The following is a 22,457-nucleotide window of genomic DNA, read 5'->3' as shown; positions in this document are numbered from 1 at the left end:
ACAGAGGCGCTCTCGTGTATGTCGCCCTCTATTGCCCAGGAAGGCAGATGCAACAATAAAAGTGAGCTTTGTTTAAGATCAGCAAAGGTTGACAACCCAACAAATACGCTCACCCCTCGGCTCGACCACTACAATAATAATCTGTGATATCTATCAGACCTTTGTTGGAGGTGCTCCTCTTTCCATTCTAGGGTTGAGCCTGGGATGTATTTTGAAAGTCCCGCACCGACTGTTGCTAATATGTAAGAGTTTACTATTCTTGAATGCACCCCAAGGCTGCGAACATTTCACTGCGCAAACCATGGAACAAACGGCATTTGTTTGGACTCTTCTCTGACATTAAACCTATAAAACTCGTACTAATTTCCTCTTTACTCCATTGGATTTTCCACGTCGGATGTAACAAACTTACTCAGACATAATGCTGATAAACAGCTGCTCATAGTTTATCACTTTTAATAAAATGTAACTCTTCGTCCTGAGTGTTCGAAATAGCGGCTCAGGCTAGGAACGGACAACCAACTCATACTTCCTGTTCTGATGTACGTTTCAACAGCGAATGGAAACGATTACGGAGGGGTTGTGACATGAAATAACAAGGTTTTAACGACAGACAGTACGCTAATACAATATGTTGTTTTTTTCTAGCTTATTCAAAGGAGTCTAAAGCCGTCAAGATGCTTGAGACACCTCCTGGATATCCATTTGAAGAGATAGAATATGAGGATATAGAAGTTGAAGAGGTAAGTGTCGTATGATAGCTATACATACCAAACCATCAGCCTTCAATGAGTGAGAAAATGAAGACAGGCAGGGGTGAGAGAAATCACACTAGCTAGCCTGGTTGAATAGTAGAGAAGTTTAGTTTTGTGTTCATCCATGTAACTTCTGAATGCCCATTTCAACTAGAAAGATACCTATTTCAAAACACCAGCTACAGTATCTAGAATGATTTGTAGATTATACAGAAAAGAACGAGACAGACCACCACTCATGGATGTGTGACATTTGTTTCTCCAGGTTGTTGGCAGAGGAACATTTGGAGTTGTCTTCAAGGCCAAATGGAAAGGCAACGATGTGGCCATCAAGACCATAGAGAGTGAATCTGAGAGGAAAGCTTTTGTAGTAGAGGTACAGGAACATCCTTGCCTGAAATACACTTTTGTTTGTGTTAAGCCTGGTTTTGGGTATAGTGTATTGTTGAAATGAGTTTGTCTTGTTATCACAATAATGTCCATCCTTTAAAAAAAACACTAACATTTATTGATACATTTTATTTTAGGTAGCAGCAGTCAAATGATATCCAATTACAATGGAAATTAAACAATATGTATGTATGTATGTATGTATGTATGTATGTATGTATGTATGTATGTATGTATGTATGTATGTATGTATGTATGTATGTATATATATATATATATATATATATATATATATGTATGTATGTATGTATATGTGTGTGTGTGTGTGTGTGTGTGTTTAGATGGTGAGATCCATTTCACTTATCCATGTCTCTTCTTCATCCAGCTCCGCCAGCTTTCCAGAGTAAATCACCCAAATATTGTCAAGCTCTATGGTTCATGTCATAATCCAGTAAGTACATTCAGGAAAGTTGTCGTCTTAGTATGATTTGCCTGCTGTTCAACGATATACTGTAGTGTCATTATTCCTTTATTAGTTGTTATTATTGGTTATTATTCATTTATTAGGTCTACACTTTTTTGTCTATATTAATTTGACACCAGATTTGCAATCCCATACAGTTTGCCTACTGTAAGTGTTTTCCCTTTTTGATCACAATAATTGTAACATTCACACACAGGTCTGTCTTGTTATGGAATACGCTGAAGGTGGCTCTTTATACAATGGTAAGAAATTACTCTTTAACTCTCTACTGTCGGCATATCTATTTAGTATGGCCATCGAAATGTTAGCTATTCAAATCAGATCCAACAATAATACATAGGGGTGTCATTGTATGCTGACGACTCAAACGTCCTCTTAAATCTGCAATCTGGATCCCTCCACAATCTCAGAGGATCTAGATCATTTTTCTGACCTCTCGGGATTACAGCCGAACTAGGATAAGTGTACCATATTACATATTGGATAGCAAAAAAATGCAACTTTTACATTACCGTGTAGTTTACCAATAAAATGGTCTGACGGGGATGTGGACACACTCAGTATTCATATCCCTAAAGAAATAAAGAAGCTTACTACAACACATTTTAACAGAAAGTTAGCAAAAATAGATAAGATCTTGCTACCATGGGATGGTAAATACCTATTTGTGGAAAAAATCACCCTGATTAATTCTTTAGTCATATCCCAGTTTACCTATTTACAGTGGTGTAAAAAGTACCCAATTGTCATACTTGAGTAAAAGTAAAGATACGTTAATAGAAAATGACTCAAGTAAAAGTGAAAGTCACCCAGTAAAATACTACTTTAGTAAAAGTCTAAAAGTATTTGGTTTTAAATATACTTAAGTATCAAAAGTAAATGTATTTGATAAAATGTACTTAAGTATCAAAAGTAAAAGTATAAATCATTTCAAATTCCTTATATTAAGCAAACCAGATGGCACCATTTTCTTATTTTTTTTTTTACGGATAGCCAGGGACACACTCCAACACTCAGACATAATTTACAAACAAAGCATTTGTGTTTAGTGAGTCCTCCAGATCAGAGGCAGTACATGACCAGAGATGTTCTCTTGACAAGTGCATGAATTTGACCATTTTCCTCTCCTGCTAAGCATTCAAAATGTAACGAGTACTTTTGGGTGTCAGGGAAAATGCATGGAGTAAAAAGTACAGTATTTTCTTTAGGAATGTAGTGAAGTAAAAGTAGTCAAAAATATTAAAGTACAGATACAAAAAAAAACGACTTAAGTAGTACTTGAAAGTATTTTTACTTAAGTACTTTACACCACTGTTCCATTGAGAGAATTTCCACACTGCCACGTAGGGCTGCACGATATGGGCAAATCATATAGGACTTGTTTTTAACCAAATGTTGCAATTGCGATTTGACTTGCCAATTAGAGCAAAACTGTTGGAATCATGGAAATATAATGACTATTCTAATTCTATAGTTAGAATATAATAGTGGGCACTTTGAATAACGTGTTGTTTGAGATGACAACAAATGAAAATGCCAGGGAGGAGTTATTGCCCCAGGGTAGGAACTAAACTGTTGATTAGTGTTTCCTAGGGGACCCTAAAAGTTTTGGCTACATTGCATGTTGCTAACATATAATTTTGCTTTGCATATTCCTCTTTGATTTAGAAGATACTGTTGCACAAACAACATGCTGATTTAGGTATACACCATCGCTGGTATTATCAGTCTGTATTAGCTAGCTACGTTTGCTCTTAGTACATTTATTAGCTAGCTAGAATTAGCGGCTAACAATTAGCATCTTACAAGATTTAGGGCAACTTGCTAAGAAAATACAAACTAGCTGTTTGCTGATGTAAGAAACACAAACTAATAGTGTCATTATAGAATGATAGTGGATTTATATTAAGAAGCAAAGCGAAAACAGCATTGTTGTTGTATGTGCTGCATTTGCCATGCAGACTGAACGCAAGTGTCTCGTGGTTGAGGAACATCAAATGCGCTCCTTGAGTGACAGGGGGCGTGGCTTGGTCTGTGTGGAAAGTGGCATAGGGAGAGAAAGAGCGGAGAGGGATGACTCAAGTAGCGATGTAAACTATAAAAATTAACATTACACATGGCGTATCACATTTAACAAACCAAACATTCAAGTACCATTATAGAAGGTAAAGTAAAAACCCAAACCGGTACCTGCGTCAATTACCTGTACATTATTTCCTTTAGGAATGTAGTGAAGTAAAAGTTGTCAAAAATATAAATAGTAAAGTAAAGTACAGATACCTCAAAAAACAACTTAAGTAGTACTTTCAAGTATTTTTACTTCAGTACTTTACACCACTGCCTATGTTCTATTGGCCCTGCCTATGCCAAACGATTTGTCTTTTAAATTATTTTAACAAAAATGATTTCACTTTATTTGGAATGGCAAGCCAGACAAAATTAAATGTGCATATTTATATAATCAATATGAGTTCGGGGGGGGGCTAAAATTATTAAATATTAAAGCATTAAACCTCTAAAATGATCAGTATTACAAAATATATACTTAAACCCAAACTGGATCTCCAGTAGATTAGTAAGAATGGCTCATCCCTTGTTCGAAAATGGCCTTTTTACATTTATACAGATTACAACCTCTCACTTTCAGTTAAATGAAAAATATTGATGTATTCTGTCTTGACTGTGTTGCGTCTGTCCATTCCCAGTGCTGCATGGAGCTGAGCCCCTGCCCCAGTACAGTGCATCCCATGCTATGAGCTGGTGTTTGCAGTGTGCTCAGGGGGTCTCCTATCTCCATGGCATGAAACCCAAGGCCCTCATTCACAGAGACCTCAAACCACCCAAGTATGACTCTTTTGTGTGTGCTGTTCCTAAACTGTCTGTTTTAGGGTTGCAAAATTCTGGAAACTTTCCCAAATGTTCCCAGTTTTCCTGAACATTCCTGGAAGTACGGGGGAATAAGCAGGAACTTTGGGAATCCTCCAACCAGGATTGCTGGAAAATGTGGGAATTGTGGGAAACTTAACAGAATTTCATTAACACAAGTCTGTTTACAGTACTTACATATTTAATGAAGTTGTTGCACTCTCTGAACCTAAACCATAGAAATTTGTTTCAGTCTGCTACTTGTACAGGGGGGCACAGTGTTGAAGATCTGTGACTTTGGGACAGCCTGTGACATTCAGACACACATGACCAACAACAAAGGAAGTGCAGCCTGGATGGCACCAGAAGTGTTTGAAGGCATGTATCCTATAGCAAGGCGCTTTCCTCCTTTCATTCAAAAGCAAAAGACGAAAATGGTCTGAGCACCGATTCTCTCTGTGTCACCAATAGAACAATCTAGGGTCTCCGTCTAACCTGTATTCCTTCACTCACCTGTATCTCTCTCTGTGACTCTGTTGTCCAGGCAGTAACTACAGTGAAAAGTGTGATGTGTTCAGCTGGGGTATCATCCTGTGGGAGGTGATCACTCGCAGGAAGCCCTTTGACGAGATCGGAGGATCGGCCTTCTGCATCATGTGGGCCGTGCACAGAGGTGAGAGGTCACAGAGCCATAGACTCTTAGTGAAGTTACATACATACATACACACAGAGGAATAAATCCGAAAGAGAAAAATGTACAGTACCAGTCAAAAGTTTGGACACACCTACTCATTCAAGGGTTTTTCTTTATTTAAAAAAAATTCTACAATGTAAAATAATAGTGAAGACATCAAAACTAGGAAATAACACATATGGAATCATGTAGTAACCAAAAAGGTTTAAGTCAAAATATATTTTATATTTGAGATCCATCAAAGTAGCCACCCTTTGCCTTGATGACAGCTTTGCACACTCTTGGCATTCTCTCAACCAGCTTCATGAGGTAGTCACCTGAAATACATTTCAATTAACAGGTGTGGAATTTCTTTCCTTCTTAAGGCATCTGAGCTAGAGGTCGACCGATTCATCGAAATGGCCGATTAATTAGGGCCGATTTCAAGTTTGCATAACAATCGGTGTTTGCCATTTTTGGACACCGATCATGGCCGATTACATTGCACTCTACGAGGAGACTGCGTGGCAGGCTGACTACCTGTTATGCGAGTGCAGCAAGGAGCCAAGGCAAGGTGCTAGCTAGCATTAAACTTATCTTATAAAAAACAATCAATCTTAACATAATCACTAGTTAACTACACATGGTTGATGATATTACTAGTTTATCTAGCTTGTCCTGCGTTGCATATAACCGATGCGGTGCCTGTTCATTTATCATTGAATCATAGCCTACTTCACCAAACGGGTGATTTAACAAGCGCATTCGCGAAAAAAGCACCTTTCTTAAAATCAATACACAAGTATATATTTTTAAACCTGCATATTTAGTTAATATTGCCTGCTAACATGAATGTATTTTAACTAGGGAAATTGTGTCACTTCTCTTGTGTTCTGTGCAACAGAGTCAGGGTACATGCAGCAGTTTGGGCCGCTTGGCTCGTTGCGAACTGTGAAGACTATTTCTTCCTAACAAAGACAGCCTACTTCGCCAAACGGGGGATGATTTAACAAAAGCGTATTTGCGAGAAAAAAAACACAAATCGTTGCACGAATGTACCAACCATAAACATCAATGCCTTTCTTAAAATCAATACACAGAAGTATATTTTTTTAAACCTGCATATTTAGTTAAAAGAAATTCATGTTAGCAGGCAATATTAAACTAGGGAAATTGTGTCACTTCTCTTGCGTTCATTGTACGCAGAGTCAGGGTATATGCAACAGTTTGGACCGCCTGGCTCATTGCGAACTAATTTGCCAGAATTTTACGTAATTATGACATAACATTGAAGGTTGTGCAATGTAACAGGAATATTTAGACTTATGGATGCCACCTGTTAGATAAAATACGGAACAGTTCCGTATTTCACTGAAAGAATAAACATTTTAGTTTCGAAATGATAGTTTCCGGATTTGACCATATTAATGACCTAAGGCTCGTATTTCTGTGTGTTATGTTATAATTAAGTCTATGATTTGATATTTGATAGAGCAGTCTGACTGAGCGGTGGTAGGCAGCAGCAGGCTCATAAGCATTCATTCAAACAGCACTTTCGTGCGTTTGCCAGCAGCTCTTCGCAATGCTTCAAGCACAGCTCTGTTTATGACTTCAAGCCTATCAACTCCCGAGATTAGGCTGGTGTAACCGATGTGAAATGGCTAGCTAGTTAGCGGGGTGCGCGCTAATAGCGTTTCAAACGTCACTCGCTCTGAGACTTGGAGTAGTTGTTCCCCTTGCTCTGCAAGGGCCACGGCTTTTGTGGAGCGATGGGTAACGATGCTTCGAGGGTGGCTATTTTCGATGTGTTCCTGGTTTGAGCCCAGGTAGGGGCGAGGAGAGGGACGGAAGCTATACTGTTACACTGGAAATACTATAGTGCCTATAAGAACATCCAATAGTCAAAGGTATATGAAATACAAATGGTATAGAGAGAAATAGTCCTATAATTCCTATAATAACCTCAACCTAAAACATCTTACCTGGGAATATTGAAGATTCATGTTAAAAGGAACCACCAGCTTTCATATGTTCTGAGCAAGGAACTTAAACGTTAGCTTTTTTACATGGCACATATTGCACTTTTACTTTCTTCTCCAACACTTTGTTTTTGCATTATTTAAACCAAATTGAACATGTTTCATTATTTATTTGAGGCTAAATTGATTTGATTGATGTATTATATTAAGTTAAAATAAAAGTGTACATTCAGTGATGTTGTAATTGTCATGTTTTTTTTTTTTTAAATCAGCTGATTTAATTGGTATCGGCTTTTTTTGGTCCTCCAATAATCGGTATCTGTATCAGCATTGAAAAATCATAATCGGTCGACCTCTAGTTTGAGCCAATCAGTTGTGTTGTGACAAGGTAGGGGTGGTATACAGAAGATAGCCCTATTTGGTAAAAGACCAAGTCCATATTATGGCAAGAACAGCTCAAATAAGCAAATAGAAACGACAGTCCATCATTACTTTAAGACATGAAGGTCAGTCAATCCGGAAAATTTTAATAACTTTAAAAAAAGGGAACTTCTTTGGTTCCTACTGTCACAAAAGGTGACGTGTTGAATAGACCAAAATGCAGCGGGTATGTGGATACTCATTCTTTTAATGGAAAAAACAAAAAGCATCCACAGGAAAAACAAAACAATAAACAGTACTCACAACTAGACAGTGTAGCAGGCTCAATAAACGCAGTGCTCACAAACAATTACCCACAAACACACCCTACTAATATAGGACTCCCAATCAAAGGCAACTCAACACACCTGCCTTCAATTGGGAGTCCAATCCCAATTAACTCTACATAGAAAACAAACCTAGAACCTATACCCACAACTAACTAACTAAACCTAGAAATACATAAACACAGAGCAGTGCCCAAAACCCCCGGAATACATAAATAAAACAACCTACTACCTACACCACCACCCCAAACCATATAAAACAAATACCCTCTGCCACATCCTGACCAAACTCCAACAACAAATAACCCTTAACTGGTCAGGACGTGACACCTACATGATTCTATATGTGTTATTTCATAGTTTTGATGTCTTCACACTACTATTCTACAATGTAGAAAATAGAAAAATAAAGGAAAAACCCTTGAATGAGTAGGTGTGTCCAAACTTTTGTCTGGTACTCTGTGTAGTGAGGTGGAATATACACTACCGTTCAAAAGTTTGGGGTCACAAATTTGTTGTTCATTAAAATAACATCAAATTGATCAGAAATACAGTGTAGACATTGCTAATGTTGTAAATGACTATTGTAGCTAGAAACGGTTGATTAAAAAAAAAAAAACTGAATATCTACATAGGTGTACAGAGGCCCATTATCAGCAACCATCACTCCTGTGTTCCAATGGTACATTGTATTAGCTAATCCAAGTGTATCATTTTAAAAGGCTAATTGATCATTAGAAAACCCTTTTGGAATTATGTTAGCACAGCTTTAAACTTTTCTGATTAAAGAAGCAACAAAATTGTCCTTCTTTGGAATAGTTGAGTATCTGGAGCATCAGCATTTGTGGGTTCGATTACAGGCTAAAAATGGCCAGAAACAAATAACTTTCTTCTGAAACTCGTCAGTCTATTCTTGTTTTGAGAAATGAAGGCTATTCCATGCGAGAAATTGCCAAGAAACTGAAGATCTCGTACAACGCTGTGTGCTACTCCCTTCACAGAACAGCGCAAACTGGCTCTAACCAGAATAGAAAGAGGAGTGGGAGACCCCAGTGCACAACTGAGCAAGAGGACAAGTACATTAGAGTGTCTAGTTTGAGAAGCAGACGCCTCACAAGTCCTCAACTGGCACCTTCATTAAATAGTACCTGCAAAACACCAGTCTCAACGTTAACAGTAAAGCGGCGACTCCGGGATGCTGGCCTTCTAGGCAGAGTTGCAAAGAATAAACCATATCTCAGACTGGTCAATAAAAATAAAATATTAAGATGGGCAAAATAACACAGACATTGGACAGAGGAAGATTGGAAAACAGTGTTATGGACAGACAAATCTAAGTTTAAGGTGTTCGGATCACAAAGAAGAACATTCGTGAGACACGCAGAAAAAAAATCAAATATGCTGGAGGAGTGCTTGACGCCATCTGTCAAGCATGGTGAAGGCAATGTGATGGTCTGGGGGTGCTTTGGTGCTGGTAAAGTGGGAGATTTGTACAGGGTAAAAGGAATCTTGAAGAAGGAAGGCTATCACTCCATTTTGCAACGCCATGCCATTCCCTGTGGACGGCCCTTAATTGGAGCTAATTTCCTCCTACAACAGGACAATGACCCAAAGCACAGCTCCAAACTATGCAAGAACTATTTAGGGAAGAAGCAGTCAGCTGGTATTCTGTCTATAATGGAGTGGCCAGCACAGTCACCGGATCTCAACCCTATTGAGTTTGACCGTATGGTACGTAAGAAGTGCCCATCAAGCCAATCCAACTTGTGAGAGGTGCTTCAGGAAGCATGGGGTGAAATCTCTTCAGATTTCCTCAACAAATTGACAACTAGAATGCCAAAGGTCTGCAAGGCTGTAATTTCTGCAAATGGAGGATTCTTTGACGGAAGCAAAGTTTGAAGGACACAATTATTATTTCAATTAAAAATCATTATTTTTAACCTTGTCAACGTCTTGACTTTATTTACTATTCATTTTGCAAATAATTTCATGTATGTTTTCATGGAAAACAAGGACATTTCTAAGTGACCCCAAACTTTTGAACGGTAGTGTAGGTTTGAAGAAAACCTCACCTATTTGTTAAATGAAGGAAAGAAGGTGAGTAGAGGAAGCCACTCTAGACTGACATTCCCCCACTGACTTGTTAGTCTCCTGTATGTGTTCTCAGGTACTCGCCCACCCCTGATAAAGGACCTCCCGGAGCCCATTGAGGGCCTGATGACACACTGCTGGGACAAAGACCCTGCCCAGAGGCCCTCCATGGAGGAGGTCAGAAACACCATGGCAAACCTCATGAAGGTACAGTACTGGAAAACCCCACAGACCCATGTTCTCAGAACTTCACAATCACAACTCTAATAATAACCCATATATGTTAGTAATACCTGCAATTTCAAGACTTCGCTCTTAGGGGGGAATTCAGACCCAAGTTACACGCAGAAATTGAACTTTATTCCCTTTTCTCTGAGTATTCTGACCTTGAACTTAAGTATGAGGAAACACAGCCAGCAATTTGTTTGGGGTGGAGGTCATAGAAATATAGGTGTGGCAGAGGTGTGTCTACAGGAAATCATGAATAAGTTCGAGCACCTGTCGTTTCCAAGTGGAAAAGCATTGACTATTTCCAATAGAAATAACACCATTCTCCATGCACTGAAATGTATAAATTGATAAGAACTTGATTAGTTATTTATCCGTTTGGAGAAAGGGATTATAATTAGGCCTACAAATGGCAATTGTTTTAAAATATTTTTCCTTAAGATTGCTGGAGACGAATGTGAAACCAGTCATATGGAAGCAAACTGAAAATAATTTCAACAAGACATATATTTCGGACCCTTCCGGACCCTTCAGTGAAGTAGGCTGTAAATAGGTGTGCCTTTATTCACAATTGTTATTGTATGTCCTCATAATTTGAGGGGATGAAATTTAGAGACCCAAACTATAGGCTTATTTAGCGCCTAACCTACCGAGTAGATTTATGCACTCTAGAATGTTTTAATTATATGCCAGGGCTTTTCTCCATTTTTTTATTTTTTTTTACAATTTGTATGATATACAGTGTTTTCAGACAGTATTCACACCCCTTGACTTTCCACATTGTGTTGTGTTACAGCCACTGGCCTACACACAATTATGTTTTTAGAAATGTTTACAAATTAATTACAAATGAAAAGCTGAAACATTTTGAGTCAATAAGTATTCAACCCCTTTGTTATAGCAAGACTGACATTCTGACAAGACTGACAAGTCACATAATAAGTTGCAATGTGTGCAATAATAGTGTTTACCATGATTTTTGAATGACTACGTCATCTCTGTACCCCACATATACAATTATCTGTAAGGTCCCTCAGTCGAGCAGTGATTTCAAACACAGATTCAACCACAAAGACCAGGGAGGTTTTCCAGTGCCTCACAACAAAGAAGGGCACTTATTGGTAGATGGGTAAAAAAGTGTTATGTTTGGGGCAAATCCAATACAACACATTACTGAGTACAACTCTATATTTTCAAGCTGCATCATGTTATGAGTATGCTTGTAATCGTTAAGGACTGGGGAGTTTTCAGGATAAAAAAGGCACAGGCAGAATCCTAAAGGAAAACCTGGTTCAGTCTGCTTTCCACCAGACACTGGGAGATGAATTCATCTTAGAAAACAGGCCAAATCTACATTGGAGTTGCTTAGCAAGAAGACAGTGAATGTGGCTGAGTTAAATCTGCTTGAAAATCTATGGCAAGATGGGAAAATGGTTGTCTAGCAGTGATCTACAACCAATTTGACAAAGCTTGAAGAATTTTGAAAATAATAATGGTCAAATTTTGCACAACACAATCCAGGTTTGGAAAGTGCTTAGAGCCTTACCCAGAAAGACTCACAGTTTTAATCGCTGCCAACGGTGATTCTAACATGTATTGACTCAGGGGGTTGAATATTTATCTAATCAAGATATATTAGTGTTTATTTCTTGTATTATTTTTTTTACAAATGTTAGAATTGTTCTTCCAGTTTGGCATTAGAGTATTTTGTGTAGGTCGTTGACAAAAAATGACAATTGTAACACAACAAAATGTGGAAGAAGTCACGGGGTGTGAATACTTTCTGAAGCCACTGTATATAGATGGCTTTCTTTAATTGATCCCTAACGTTCTGAACCCGTTCTCTCTATATATTATATTGAGTCTGTTGAGAAAATTCTAATGAAAGATGCACCATATTTAAAGGGATGGCTTTAGATAAATGTAATAAAGTCCATTAGGAAATCTGTTGGACAGCAAGTGGGAGGGTTTTTCAGCGATTTAATTACATTTATTCAGAGCACATAGAGCTCGTTGCGCACCTGCATAAGGTAAGTTTGAATACCAAATACTGAGAAGTGCTTCAATCAAAATGCGTTGAAAAGGCGCATACATTTCTGACTGAAGTCTGAATCGGGCCCTTAGTTATTAAGAAATGGTGTCTTTGTTCCACAGTTTAAGTGTTTGATTTTATATCTACATTGAACAAAAATATACAGTTGAAGTCAGAAGTTTACATACACTTAGGTTGGAGTCATTAAAACTAGTTTTTCAACCACTCCACAAATTTCTTGTTAACAAACTATAGTTTTGGCAAGTTGGTTAGGACAATTACTTTGTGCATGACACAAGTAATTTTTCCAACAATTGTTTACAGACAGATTATTTCACTTAATTCACTGTATCACAATTCCAGTGGGTCAGAAGTTTGCATACGCTGAGTTGACTGTGCCTTTAAATAGCTTGGAAAATTCCAGAAAATTATGTCATGGCTTTAGAAGCTTCTGATAGGCTAATTGACATAATTTGAGTCAATTGAAGGTGTATCTGTGGATGTATTTTAAGGCCTACCGTCAAACTCAGTGCCTCTTTGCTGACATCATGGGAAACTCAAAAGAAATCAGCCAAGACCTCAGAAAAAATAATTGTAGACCTCCACAAGTCTGGTTCATCCTTGGGAGCAATTTCCAAACGCCTGAAGGTACCACGTTCATCTGTACAAACAATAGTACGCAAGTATAAACACCATGGGACCACGCGGCCGTCATACCGCTCAGGATGGAGACCCTTTCTGTCTCCTAGAGAGGAACCTACTTTGGTGTGAAAAGTGCAAATAAATCCCAGAACAACAGCAAAGGACCTTGTGAAGATGCTGGAGGAAACGGGTACAAAAGTATCTATATTCACAGTAAAACGAGTCCTATATCGACAACCTGAAAGGCCGCTCAGCAAGGAAGAAGCCATTGGTCCAAAACCGCCATAACAAAGCCAGACTACAGTTTGAAACTGCACATGGAGACAAAGATTGTACTTTTTGGAGAAATGTCCTCTGGTCTGATAAAACAAAAATAGAACTGTTTGGCCATAATGACCATCGTTATGTTTGGAGGAAAAAGGGGGAGGCTTGCAAGCCGAAGAACACCATCCCAACCGTGAAGCGCGGGGATGGCAGCATCATGTTGTGGGGGTGCTTTGCTGCAGGAGGGACTGGTGCACTTCACAAAATAGATGACATCATGAGGAAGGAAAATGATGTGGATATATTGAAGCATCATCTCAAGACATCAGTCAGGAAGTTAAATCTTGGTTGCAAATGGATCTTCCACATGGACAATGACCCCAAGTATACTTCCAAAGTTGTGGCAAAATGGCTTAAGGGCAACAAAGTCAAGGTATTGGATTGGCCATCACAAAGCCCTGACCTCAATCCCATAGACAATTTGTGGGCAGAACTGAAAAAGCGTGTGCGAGCAAGGAGGCCTACAAACCTGACTCATTTACACCAGCTCTGTCAGGAGTAATGGGCCAAAATTCACCCAACTTATTGTGGGAAGCCTGTGGAAGGCTACCCAAAACGTTTGACCCAAGTTAAACAATTTAAAGTCAATGCTACCAAATACTAAGTGAGTGTATGTAAACTTCTGACCCACTGGGAATGTGATGAAAGAAATAAAATATGAAATAAATCATTTTCTCTACTATTATTCTGACATTTCACCTTCTTAAAATAAAGTAGTGATCCTAACTGACCTACGACAGAAAATTCTTACTAGGATTAAATGTCAGGAATTGTGAAAAACTGCGTTTAAATGTATTTGGCTAAGGTGTATGTAAACTTCCGACTTCAACTGTAAATTCAGCATTGAAGGAGTTGGTCCCATATTTTATGAGCTGAAATAAAAGATCCCAGAAATATTCCAAAAGCTTCTTTCTCTCAAATTCTGTGCACACATTTGTTTACATCCCTGTTGGTGAGCAGTTCACCTTTGCCAATCCATCCACCTGACAGGTGTGGCATATAAAGAAGCTGATTAAACAGCATGATCATTACACAGGTGCATCTTGTGATGGGGACAATAAAAGGCCTCTAAAATATGCAGTTTTGTCACACAACACAATCCCACAGATGTCTCAAGTTTTGAGGGAGTGTGCAATTGCTATGCTAACTGCAGGAATGTACACCAGCTTTTGCCAGAGAATTGAATGTTCATTTCTCTACAATAAGCCGCCTCCAACGTTGTTTTGAATAATTTGGCAGTACATCCAACTGGCCTCACAACCGCAGACCATGTGTAACCATGCAAGCCCAGGATCTCCACATCCAGCTTCTTCACCTGCGGGATTGTCTGGGACCGGCATAAGCTATGGATAATGAACACAATTGCATTTTATTGGTGGCAATTTGAATGCACAGAGATACCGTGACGAGATCCTGAGGCCCATTGTCGTGCCATTCATCTGCCGCCATCACCTTATGTTTCAGCATGATAATGCACGGCCCCATGTCGCTAGGATCTGTACACAATTCCTGGAAGATGAAAATGTCCCAGTTCTTCCATGGCCTGCATACTCACCAGACATGTCACCCATTGAGCATGTTTGGGATGCTCTGGATCGACGTCTACGACAGCGTGTTCCAGTTCCCGTCAATATCCAGCATCTTCGCACAGCCATTGAAGAGGAGTGGGACAACATTCCACAGGCCACAATCAACAGCCTGAACAACTCTATGCGAAGGAGACGTGTCGCGCTGCATGAGGAAACTGGTGGTCACACTGGTTTTTTGATCCACGCCCCTACATTTTTAAATTTTTTATAAAGGTATCTGTGACCAACAGATGCATATCTGTATTCCCAGTCAAGTTAAACCCATAGATTAGGGCCAAATTAATTTATTTCAATTGTCTGATTTCCTTATATGAACTGTACCTCAGTAAAATCTTGCGTTATCTTGCATGTTGCGTTTTTATATTTTGTTCAGTATACAATTCCTGTAAGCATTGTGCATTGCACTCTTCCTCCCATGTGTCTGCAGTACTTCCCAGGGTCTGATGAGCCTCTTCAGTACCCCCACCAGTGTCCAAGCAACAGCAGGAGTGGCTCCTCCTCAGCCACAAGCACAGGTGAGTTCCATAGATTTAGATACGCTTTGAAAGTTTATGGATTATATCAACGCTTTGAAAGTTTATGGATTATATCAACATTTGGAGACAAGTAACACTTTATCTTGTATTAACATTGAGTAATTGCTTTGGAAATGCATATTAATGAAGTTCAGAAGTTGCTGTTATTACAGAAGTTTCTGGGAAAAACATTTTAAAAAGCCATCTTCTCTTCTGTAGGTTCCAATGCAGACAACACTATCAACAGCTACAGATCCGAAAGTAACATGGAGCATGGAACAAACTGTCAAGAGAGAGATGACACCCTGAAAAACGAAAGATTTCCACTTCAGTTCAAACCATCAAAGGTGATGCATTTATAAACTCAGCAAAAAAGAAATGTCCTCTTACTGTCAACTGCGTTTATTTTCAGCAAACTTAACATGTGTAAATATTTGAATGAACATAAGATTCAACAACTGAGACATAAACTGAACAACTTCCACAGACATGTGACAAACATAAATGGAATAATGTGTCCCTGAACAAAGGGGGGGTCAAAATCAAAAGTAACAGTCAGTATCTGGTGTGGCCACCAGCTGCATTATGTACTGCAGTGCATCTCCTCCTCATGGACTGCACCAGATTTGCCAGTTCTTGCTGTGAGATGTTACCCCACTCTTCCACCAAGGCACTCGCAAGTTCCCGGACATTTGGCCCTAGCCCTCACCCTCCGATCCAACAGGTCCCAGACGTGCTCAATGGGATTGAGATCTGGGCTCTTCGCTGGCCATGGCAGAACACTGACATTCCTGTCTTGCAGGAAATCACGCACAGAACGAGCAGTATGGCTGGTGGCATTGTCATGCTGGAGGGTCATGTCAGGATGAGCCTGCAGGAAGGGTATCACATGAGGGAGGAGGATGTCTTCCCTGTAACGCACAGTGTTGAGATTGCCTGCAATGACAACAAGCTCAGTCCGATGATGCTGTGACACACTGCCCCCAGACCATGATGGACCCTCCACCTCCAAATCGATCCCGCTCCAGAGTACAGGCCTCGGTGTAACGCTCATTCCTTCGACGATAAACGCGAATCCGACCATCACCTCTGGTGAGACCAAACCTTGACTCGTCAGTGAAGAGCACTTTTTGCCAGTCCTGTCTGGTCCAGCGACGGTGGCTTTGTGCCCATAGGCGACATTGTTGCCGGTGATGTCTGGTGAGGACCTGCCTTACAACAGGCCTACAAGCCCTCAGTCCAGCCTCTCTCAGCCTATTGCGGACAGTCTGAGCACTGATGGAAGGATTGTGCATTCCTGGTGTAACTCGGGCAGTTGTTGTTGCCATCCTGTACCTGTCCCGCAGGTGTGATGTTCGGATGTACCGATCCTGTGCAGGTTTTGTTACACGTGATCTGCCACTGCGAGGACGATCAGCTGTCCGTCCTTTCTCCCTGTAGCGTTGTCTTAGACGTCTCATGGTACGGACATTGCAATTTATTGCCCTGGCCACATCTGCAGTCCTCATGCCTCCTTGCAGCATGCCTAAGGCACGTTCACGCAGATGAGCAGGGACCCTGGGCATCTTTCTTTTGGTGTTTTTCAGAGTCAGTAGAAAGGCCTCTTTAGTGTCCTAAGTTTTCATAACTGTGACCTTAATTGCCTAAGCTGTTAGTGTCTTAACAACCGTTCCACATGTTCATTAATTGTTTATGGTTCATTGAACAAACATGGGAAACAGTGTTTAAACCCTTTACAATGAAGATATTTGGATTTATTTGGATTTTTACGAATTACCTTTAAAAGACAGGCTCCTGAAAAAGGGACGTTTCTTTTTTTGCTGAGTTTAGTTGTCGCAAAAGCTCAAGTAATAACTCACCCCATCCATGTTCATGCTGTTCATGTTCTTTCTCAGGGGGGAACATTACGCCCCAGCCTGCCCCTGTCCAGAGGGCCTAGTATGGAGAGCCTGCCTGAGCGTACCCAGAGCCCTGCCCCCACTGAGGTCAAAGGGCAATGTGCTGGCCAGTCAGGGCCTGAGCTGAGAGCACCTATCAGTCCCACAGGTATGGGCCCTATTTAGTATTGGTTGAAAGAATAGAGCTAGTTTACCAAAGATTGTATATGCATGGAACCTACTGTATTTCTGACACTGTCACTACAGTGTTCACCAGGGGGCAGTACCATACAACATAGAGTATATGCTCACCATTATGTTTTCTGTCCTCAGATATTAATGGTTTGGACAGCTCCATCCCCATGGCTTATCTGACACTAGATCACCAGCTGCAGGTACTGTTCTTTCTCCATTCATCCTCAATCCTGACTGATACTAAATCCTCATACTGATAACCAACTAGCAATGTTTTACATACTTACATCTCAATAGCCCACTCACTGCCCTGTTTGGATTTCATGTGTCCTCCACTTGAAATATTACATTTGTTTAAAAAGTGAAGTACTGTTCATTATAAGAATGTATGTGTAAATTGTAAGTGCAGGATGGTGATGTGTGTATTCCTGGGTTGGGTTTAGCCCCTGGCCCCATTCTCAAACTCCAAAGAGTCCATGGCTGTGTTTGAGCAGCACTGCAGAATGGCCCAGGAGTACCTGAAAGTGGAGACTGAAATTGCCCTACTCACCCAGAGAAAGTAAGTCACATATGAGCCCAGCATTCCCTATGCAGAAGATGTTTGTCCAATATGTATAACCTGTACTGAAGATGGCACTGTAATCTGGTGTTATGTCTAATTAATTACTGTTGAAGATGTTTTACTAACTTCTATTTGTTGTGATACCGGTTACTCTTAACATGAATAAATTCATTAGAATTAAATCTAATAACATTGTTTCCTGTACAGAATATTGTAGTATTTTACTGTATGTAGTAATTAGTTGTAGAGTGTCAGTGAATGTAGGCTACCTAAATGCTAAACATGTTCTCTCTCCCTTTGTCGTGGCGATGTGTAGGAAGGAGTTAATCTCTGAGCTGGACCAGGATGAAAGGGAGCAGCAAAATACGTCCCGTCTGGTTCAGGAGCACAACAAACTGTTGGACGAGAACAAGAGCCTCTCCACCTACTTCCACATTTGTAAGAACAAGCTGGAGCGGATTCAGAGTCAGCAACAACAGAAGAGTTAGAATGCCTCTTGATGTGTGCTTGTTGCCCCAGAACTGTGTTCAGATCAACAGCAGCCAAATAGACTGTCAAGGGGCCATTTTGTGATGTCTCCTTTGTAGACCCTCAACTGTTTTGGGATTTGCAGCCAAATATACCTGCCATATTTGTGAAGGCTGCTTCATATTGCTCATCAACTGTTTTCAGATGAGCAGCCCAAGAGACTGGCCATTTAGTGAACTCTTTCCTGTTGCTCTTAAGCTGTTCCTGGATCAGTGGCCAAAGCGGAAGGCCATGTCATTATGAATGCTTTGTAGATCCTCAACGGATCCACAGTCAGCAGCAGACTGCGCAAAGCATGTCTCCCCTCAGATTCTTGCTCCCCAATGCGCTGTACAGTAACGACATACTCCACCTGTCTCAATCCAGAGCTGCGTTCAGTACAACAATGTTGCGAAATGTTGTGCAAGACCTATTAAGAACAGCTAAGTTAATTTACATGCATGTTTTCATAAAGACGTCATTCTATTCTGCCTGAGGTACACTGGACTAGTTGAACAAGGAAAGTGTGGAGGCCCGGTAAAGTCATCTCCTACTGTAGCTATTGACATCCAGAGGAAAATGCAGTTGCCCATAGAGACTGACCCCCTCCCACCATTGTGCCTAAAGGCAACTTCTGCCCATAGCTCGACATCCAGGAATGATCAGAAAGGCTTTTGTAGAAAGTTATTGATGTTGTGAAGGGGGTGACTTACAGCAACACCTCAGATGACTTGAGGTGTTTCCTGTCTTGTAGCAGATGACTGTCACTATACCCTCCCCAGGACTGTTCTAGAGGTGCTAGTGGTAAAAGAAGTGACTCAGCTTGTTTTCACCGTCTGACTCTGGCCTCTCTGTGACAGATAGCTTGCTATGGAGATGACAAATAGATGACTAAGTTGTGTTTTTAAATGTTTATGCTCATTCTTATATCTGTGTTCCCTTTTTACGGACACAGAGCAAACAAAACATTAGGAACACCTTCCTAATATTGCATTGCACACCCCTTTGCCCTCAGAACAGCCTCAGTTTGTCAGGGCATGGACTCTACAAGGTGTCAAAGGTGTTCCACTGGGATGCTGGCCCATGTTGATTCCAATGTTGGCTGGATGTCCTTTGGATGGTGGACCATTCTTGATATACACAGGAAACTGTTGAGTGTGAAAAACTCAGCAGCGTTGCAGTTCTTGACACACTCAAACCGGTGCCCCTGGCACATACTACCATATCCTGTTCAATGGCACTTAAATATTTTGTCTTGCCCATTCATCCTCTGAATGGCACACATACATAATCCATGTCTCAATTGTCTCTTATGCTTAAAAATCCTTCTTTATCCTGTTTCCGCCCCTTCATCTACATTGATTGAAGTGGATTTAACAGGTGACAACAATAAGGGATCATAGCTTTCACCTGGATTCACCTGGTCAGTCTACGTCAAGGAAAGGGCAGGTGTTCCTAATGTTTTGTACTCTCAATGTATATGCAGTGGCTCCTTGAGAAGCAATGACAATATTTATAAAGGATCTTTTGTTTTTATTAATTTTATGTAGCCTATATTTTGAGATCTTTCTCAAGTCTATCTGCCTTAGATGTTTTCGATGTTTTCTCATTCTAAATTTAGAATACCATCACCACGTAGTCCACTCAGTATTAGTGTTTATATTTTGTCTTTCACTTTTGTATTCACTCCTAAATGTGTATGTGCTGGTTGTGGACTTGGAGTTTGGTCTTGTACTTCCACAAATGTGTTATACACTTGTTTGCTCGATTTGCCCTCTGTGTGCATGTGTGTTCACAAGTTGCCTTAGGTTGTATCTCACTGTGTATTGTATTTTTCTAAATAGCGTTTTGACTTGCAAAATCGGAAAGGTTGTCAATGCACTTTTGAATGTATATCTTAAGAACTTCAAAAGTACTGAAATAAAAAAGTGAATGCACACAAGAAAAGGCTGCTTTTACATTCTTGGTATTAAGGCATTCGTGATTGAATATAATATAATCTGTTGCCCTAACATATCTTTTTGATTTCATCTGCACTTTGTGTGTCACTTGACAGTTCTGAAACGCCTGTATGCTTGAGTGCATAAAACATTTCCTGTTATCTATGTTTTCAATGGTTTGATATATTCTTAGAAAAATATTTATTCAGATAGTATTTTTGGGAAGTAGAATAATATCAGCATAAATGTCCTTTATTTCAATTGACTTGTTCCCCCTTTTTGTAAATTGGTGACACCCTTTGAGCACTGTTTTTTTAATATCATTTATTTAAACATTGTCCTTGGTCATGCATTTAATGCATACCAAATCATTTTGGTAGCCCCTCTTCAAGATCAACTTATGTGCCTATGGCCATTTGCATGCTCATCAAACGTACTGAATAAAGTCATGAACTCCTTTACATCTAAATTAAGTATATGAGTAAGGTATGGAACAAATCTGAAACCATTTTTATGTTTCTGAAGTATGTTTTGTCTCCCAGTTGAAACAGCGTGATGACAAAGGGCTTGCTCAGTCCTGACAGAGGGGGTTTGCTTTGTCTGCAGTGCAGTGGGGATATGACGGCTAAATCACTGGCTAGTGATTAACATGACTGGCTTGTGTTGGCGAAAAAGACTGATGATCTCACTCTCTCTGTCATTCCTGGCATTCCTGTTACAAGCTGCTCAGCTAATGTGAAAATGCTGGTCTTCATACAGTCGTTTTCCCTGCATGTTGAGTATGCTTTGCCTTTGACCCTTACATTGACTTGTTCTGAGTATGAAGTTCTTTCCAAAAATGTAAATGTTATTTTGCGCAGTACATATATGGGATCTTAATTTGAGCCAGTTTGCTACAGCAGGAAAATAATCCTGCAGCAACAGGAAAGGTAAATGATTATGTGGATTGTAATTATTAATTTTTTTTGTAGGGGTTGATACATTTTTCATAAGAGAAAATCAATTCAAATTTCAAAGTACAAATGATTTCAGAAGGCTTTTTAAACCTCAAATACACTACAAGTTCTCCTGCAACAGGGTGGTCAAATTAAGATCCTTCATCTGTATTTATGATAGACATTGTGTTCATAATGTTTGCGAAACAAATTTACTTGAAAGTGTTTCCATAGTTACCAAAGTAGGCTATTTCAGTAGCTTAATTAGGTCAAAAGGAGTATGATAATCTTGGCTGCAATAAGACTGTGATTCCTGGCAATTTGATAAGGCTGTTCGATTTCATGTTTTGTGTATGAATGCTTCCATACAAGCCTCAGTCTTTAACAAAACATTTGGACTGAGTTTGAACCCAGTTACCCACCCACCAACCTGCCCACGCAGGAATGTAGCCTACATGTTTCCATCAAGAAAAATAACAAGCTGATCCGTCACTGCTGTGTCATCTTTAATCTCTCCTTTAAAAGAAAGTGGAGGAATTGAGAGAATTGACAGCAGAGTTTTGTTCAATTTCAGGTCATGTTCAAGTGTAGGCCATGGCCTCCTGGGGGACTTGTCAGTTTGGCTGTGTGTAATTGTGTCTCCTTGCCTCCATTATCTGTTGCAGAAATGCATTTTTGACAGTCGCTTATATGGGATTTGACTAGCAAAGCAACATTGATAATTTTCTAATGTATCTTCATTGTCAATTTTACACTGCATTTGAAGCAAGTGTAAAATGTGTGATTATTCCCATGACTGGCTCATTGCATTACCACTTACTACACCATGTCCAGCTATTGAGCAGATAGATCTGCAGTGAGAATCAGCTTTGGTTATTTATACCGCTTGACATTGAAAATGTGGGCCAATCTGAATACCAGGGGTGGATTGCCCATCTGGCAATTCTGGCAAATTCCAGATGGGCTGGTCTAAATTGACATACACGAAACATATTTTTTTAAATATAAAAATAAATAAGTGACAAGGTGACGTAGCCGGCAGCCCATGGGCCTGTTAAGATGTATTTTGAATTTTCTGGGGCTGGCCCAACTTGGTAGGGGGGCGGCCGTTGCGATCTGATCAACCAAAGGCTCATTATAGATTAGTATAACAGAGAAATTGTGCAA

The 22,457-nt window shown here is 39.9% G+C and overlaps 1 protein-coding gene across 1 annotated transcript; it reads left to right on the top strand.

Moving 5' to 3' along the window:
* Positions 1 to 263: 263 nt before the first annotated feature.
* Positions 264 to 20,516, top strand: LOC106610755 (mitogen-activated protein kinase kinase kinase 7). Its single transcript, XM_014210293.2, has 15 exons — positions 264 to 542; positions 649 to 743; positions 1,021 to 1,131; positions 1,531 to 1,596; positions 1,826 to 1,871; positions 4,335 to 4,473; positions 4,748 to 4,872; positions 5,039 to 5,167; positions 10,021 to 10,151; positions 15,187 to 15,274; positions 15,494 to 15,621; positions 17,170 to 17,320; positions 17,485 to 17,546; positions 17,790 to 17,905; positions 18,225 to 20,516. Exons 2-15 carry the CDS (start codon positions 678 to 680, stop codon positions 18,394 to 18,396), a joined length of 1,530 nt encoding a protein of 509 aa, XP_014065768.1. The 5' UTR covers positions 264 to 542; positions 649 to 677; the 3' UTR covers positions 18,397 to 20,516.
* Positions 20,517 to 22,457: the final 1,941 nt, after the last annotated feature.

The sequence above is a fragment of the Salmo salar genome, chromosome ssa09 (assembly GCF_905237065.1).
Source record: "Salmo salar chromosome ssa09, Ssal_v3.1, whole genome shotgun sequence".
In the NCBI taxonomy this organism is placed as follows: domain Eukaryota; kingdom Metazoa; phylum Chordata; class Actinopteri; order Salmoniformes; family Salmonidae; genus Salmo; species Salmo salar.
This window is presented reverse-complemented; position numbering and strand designations above follow the sequence as displayed.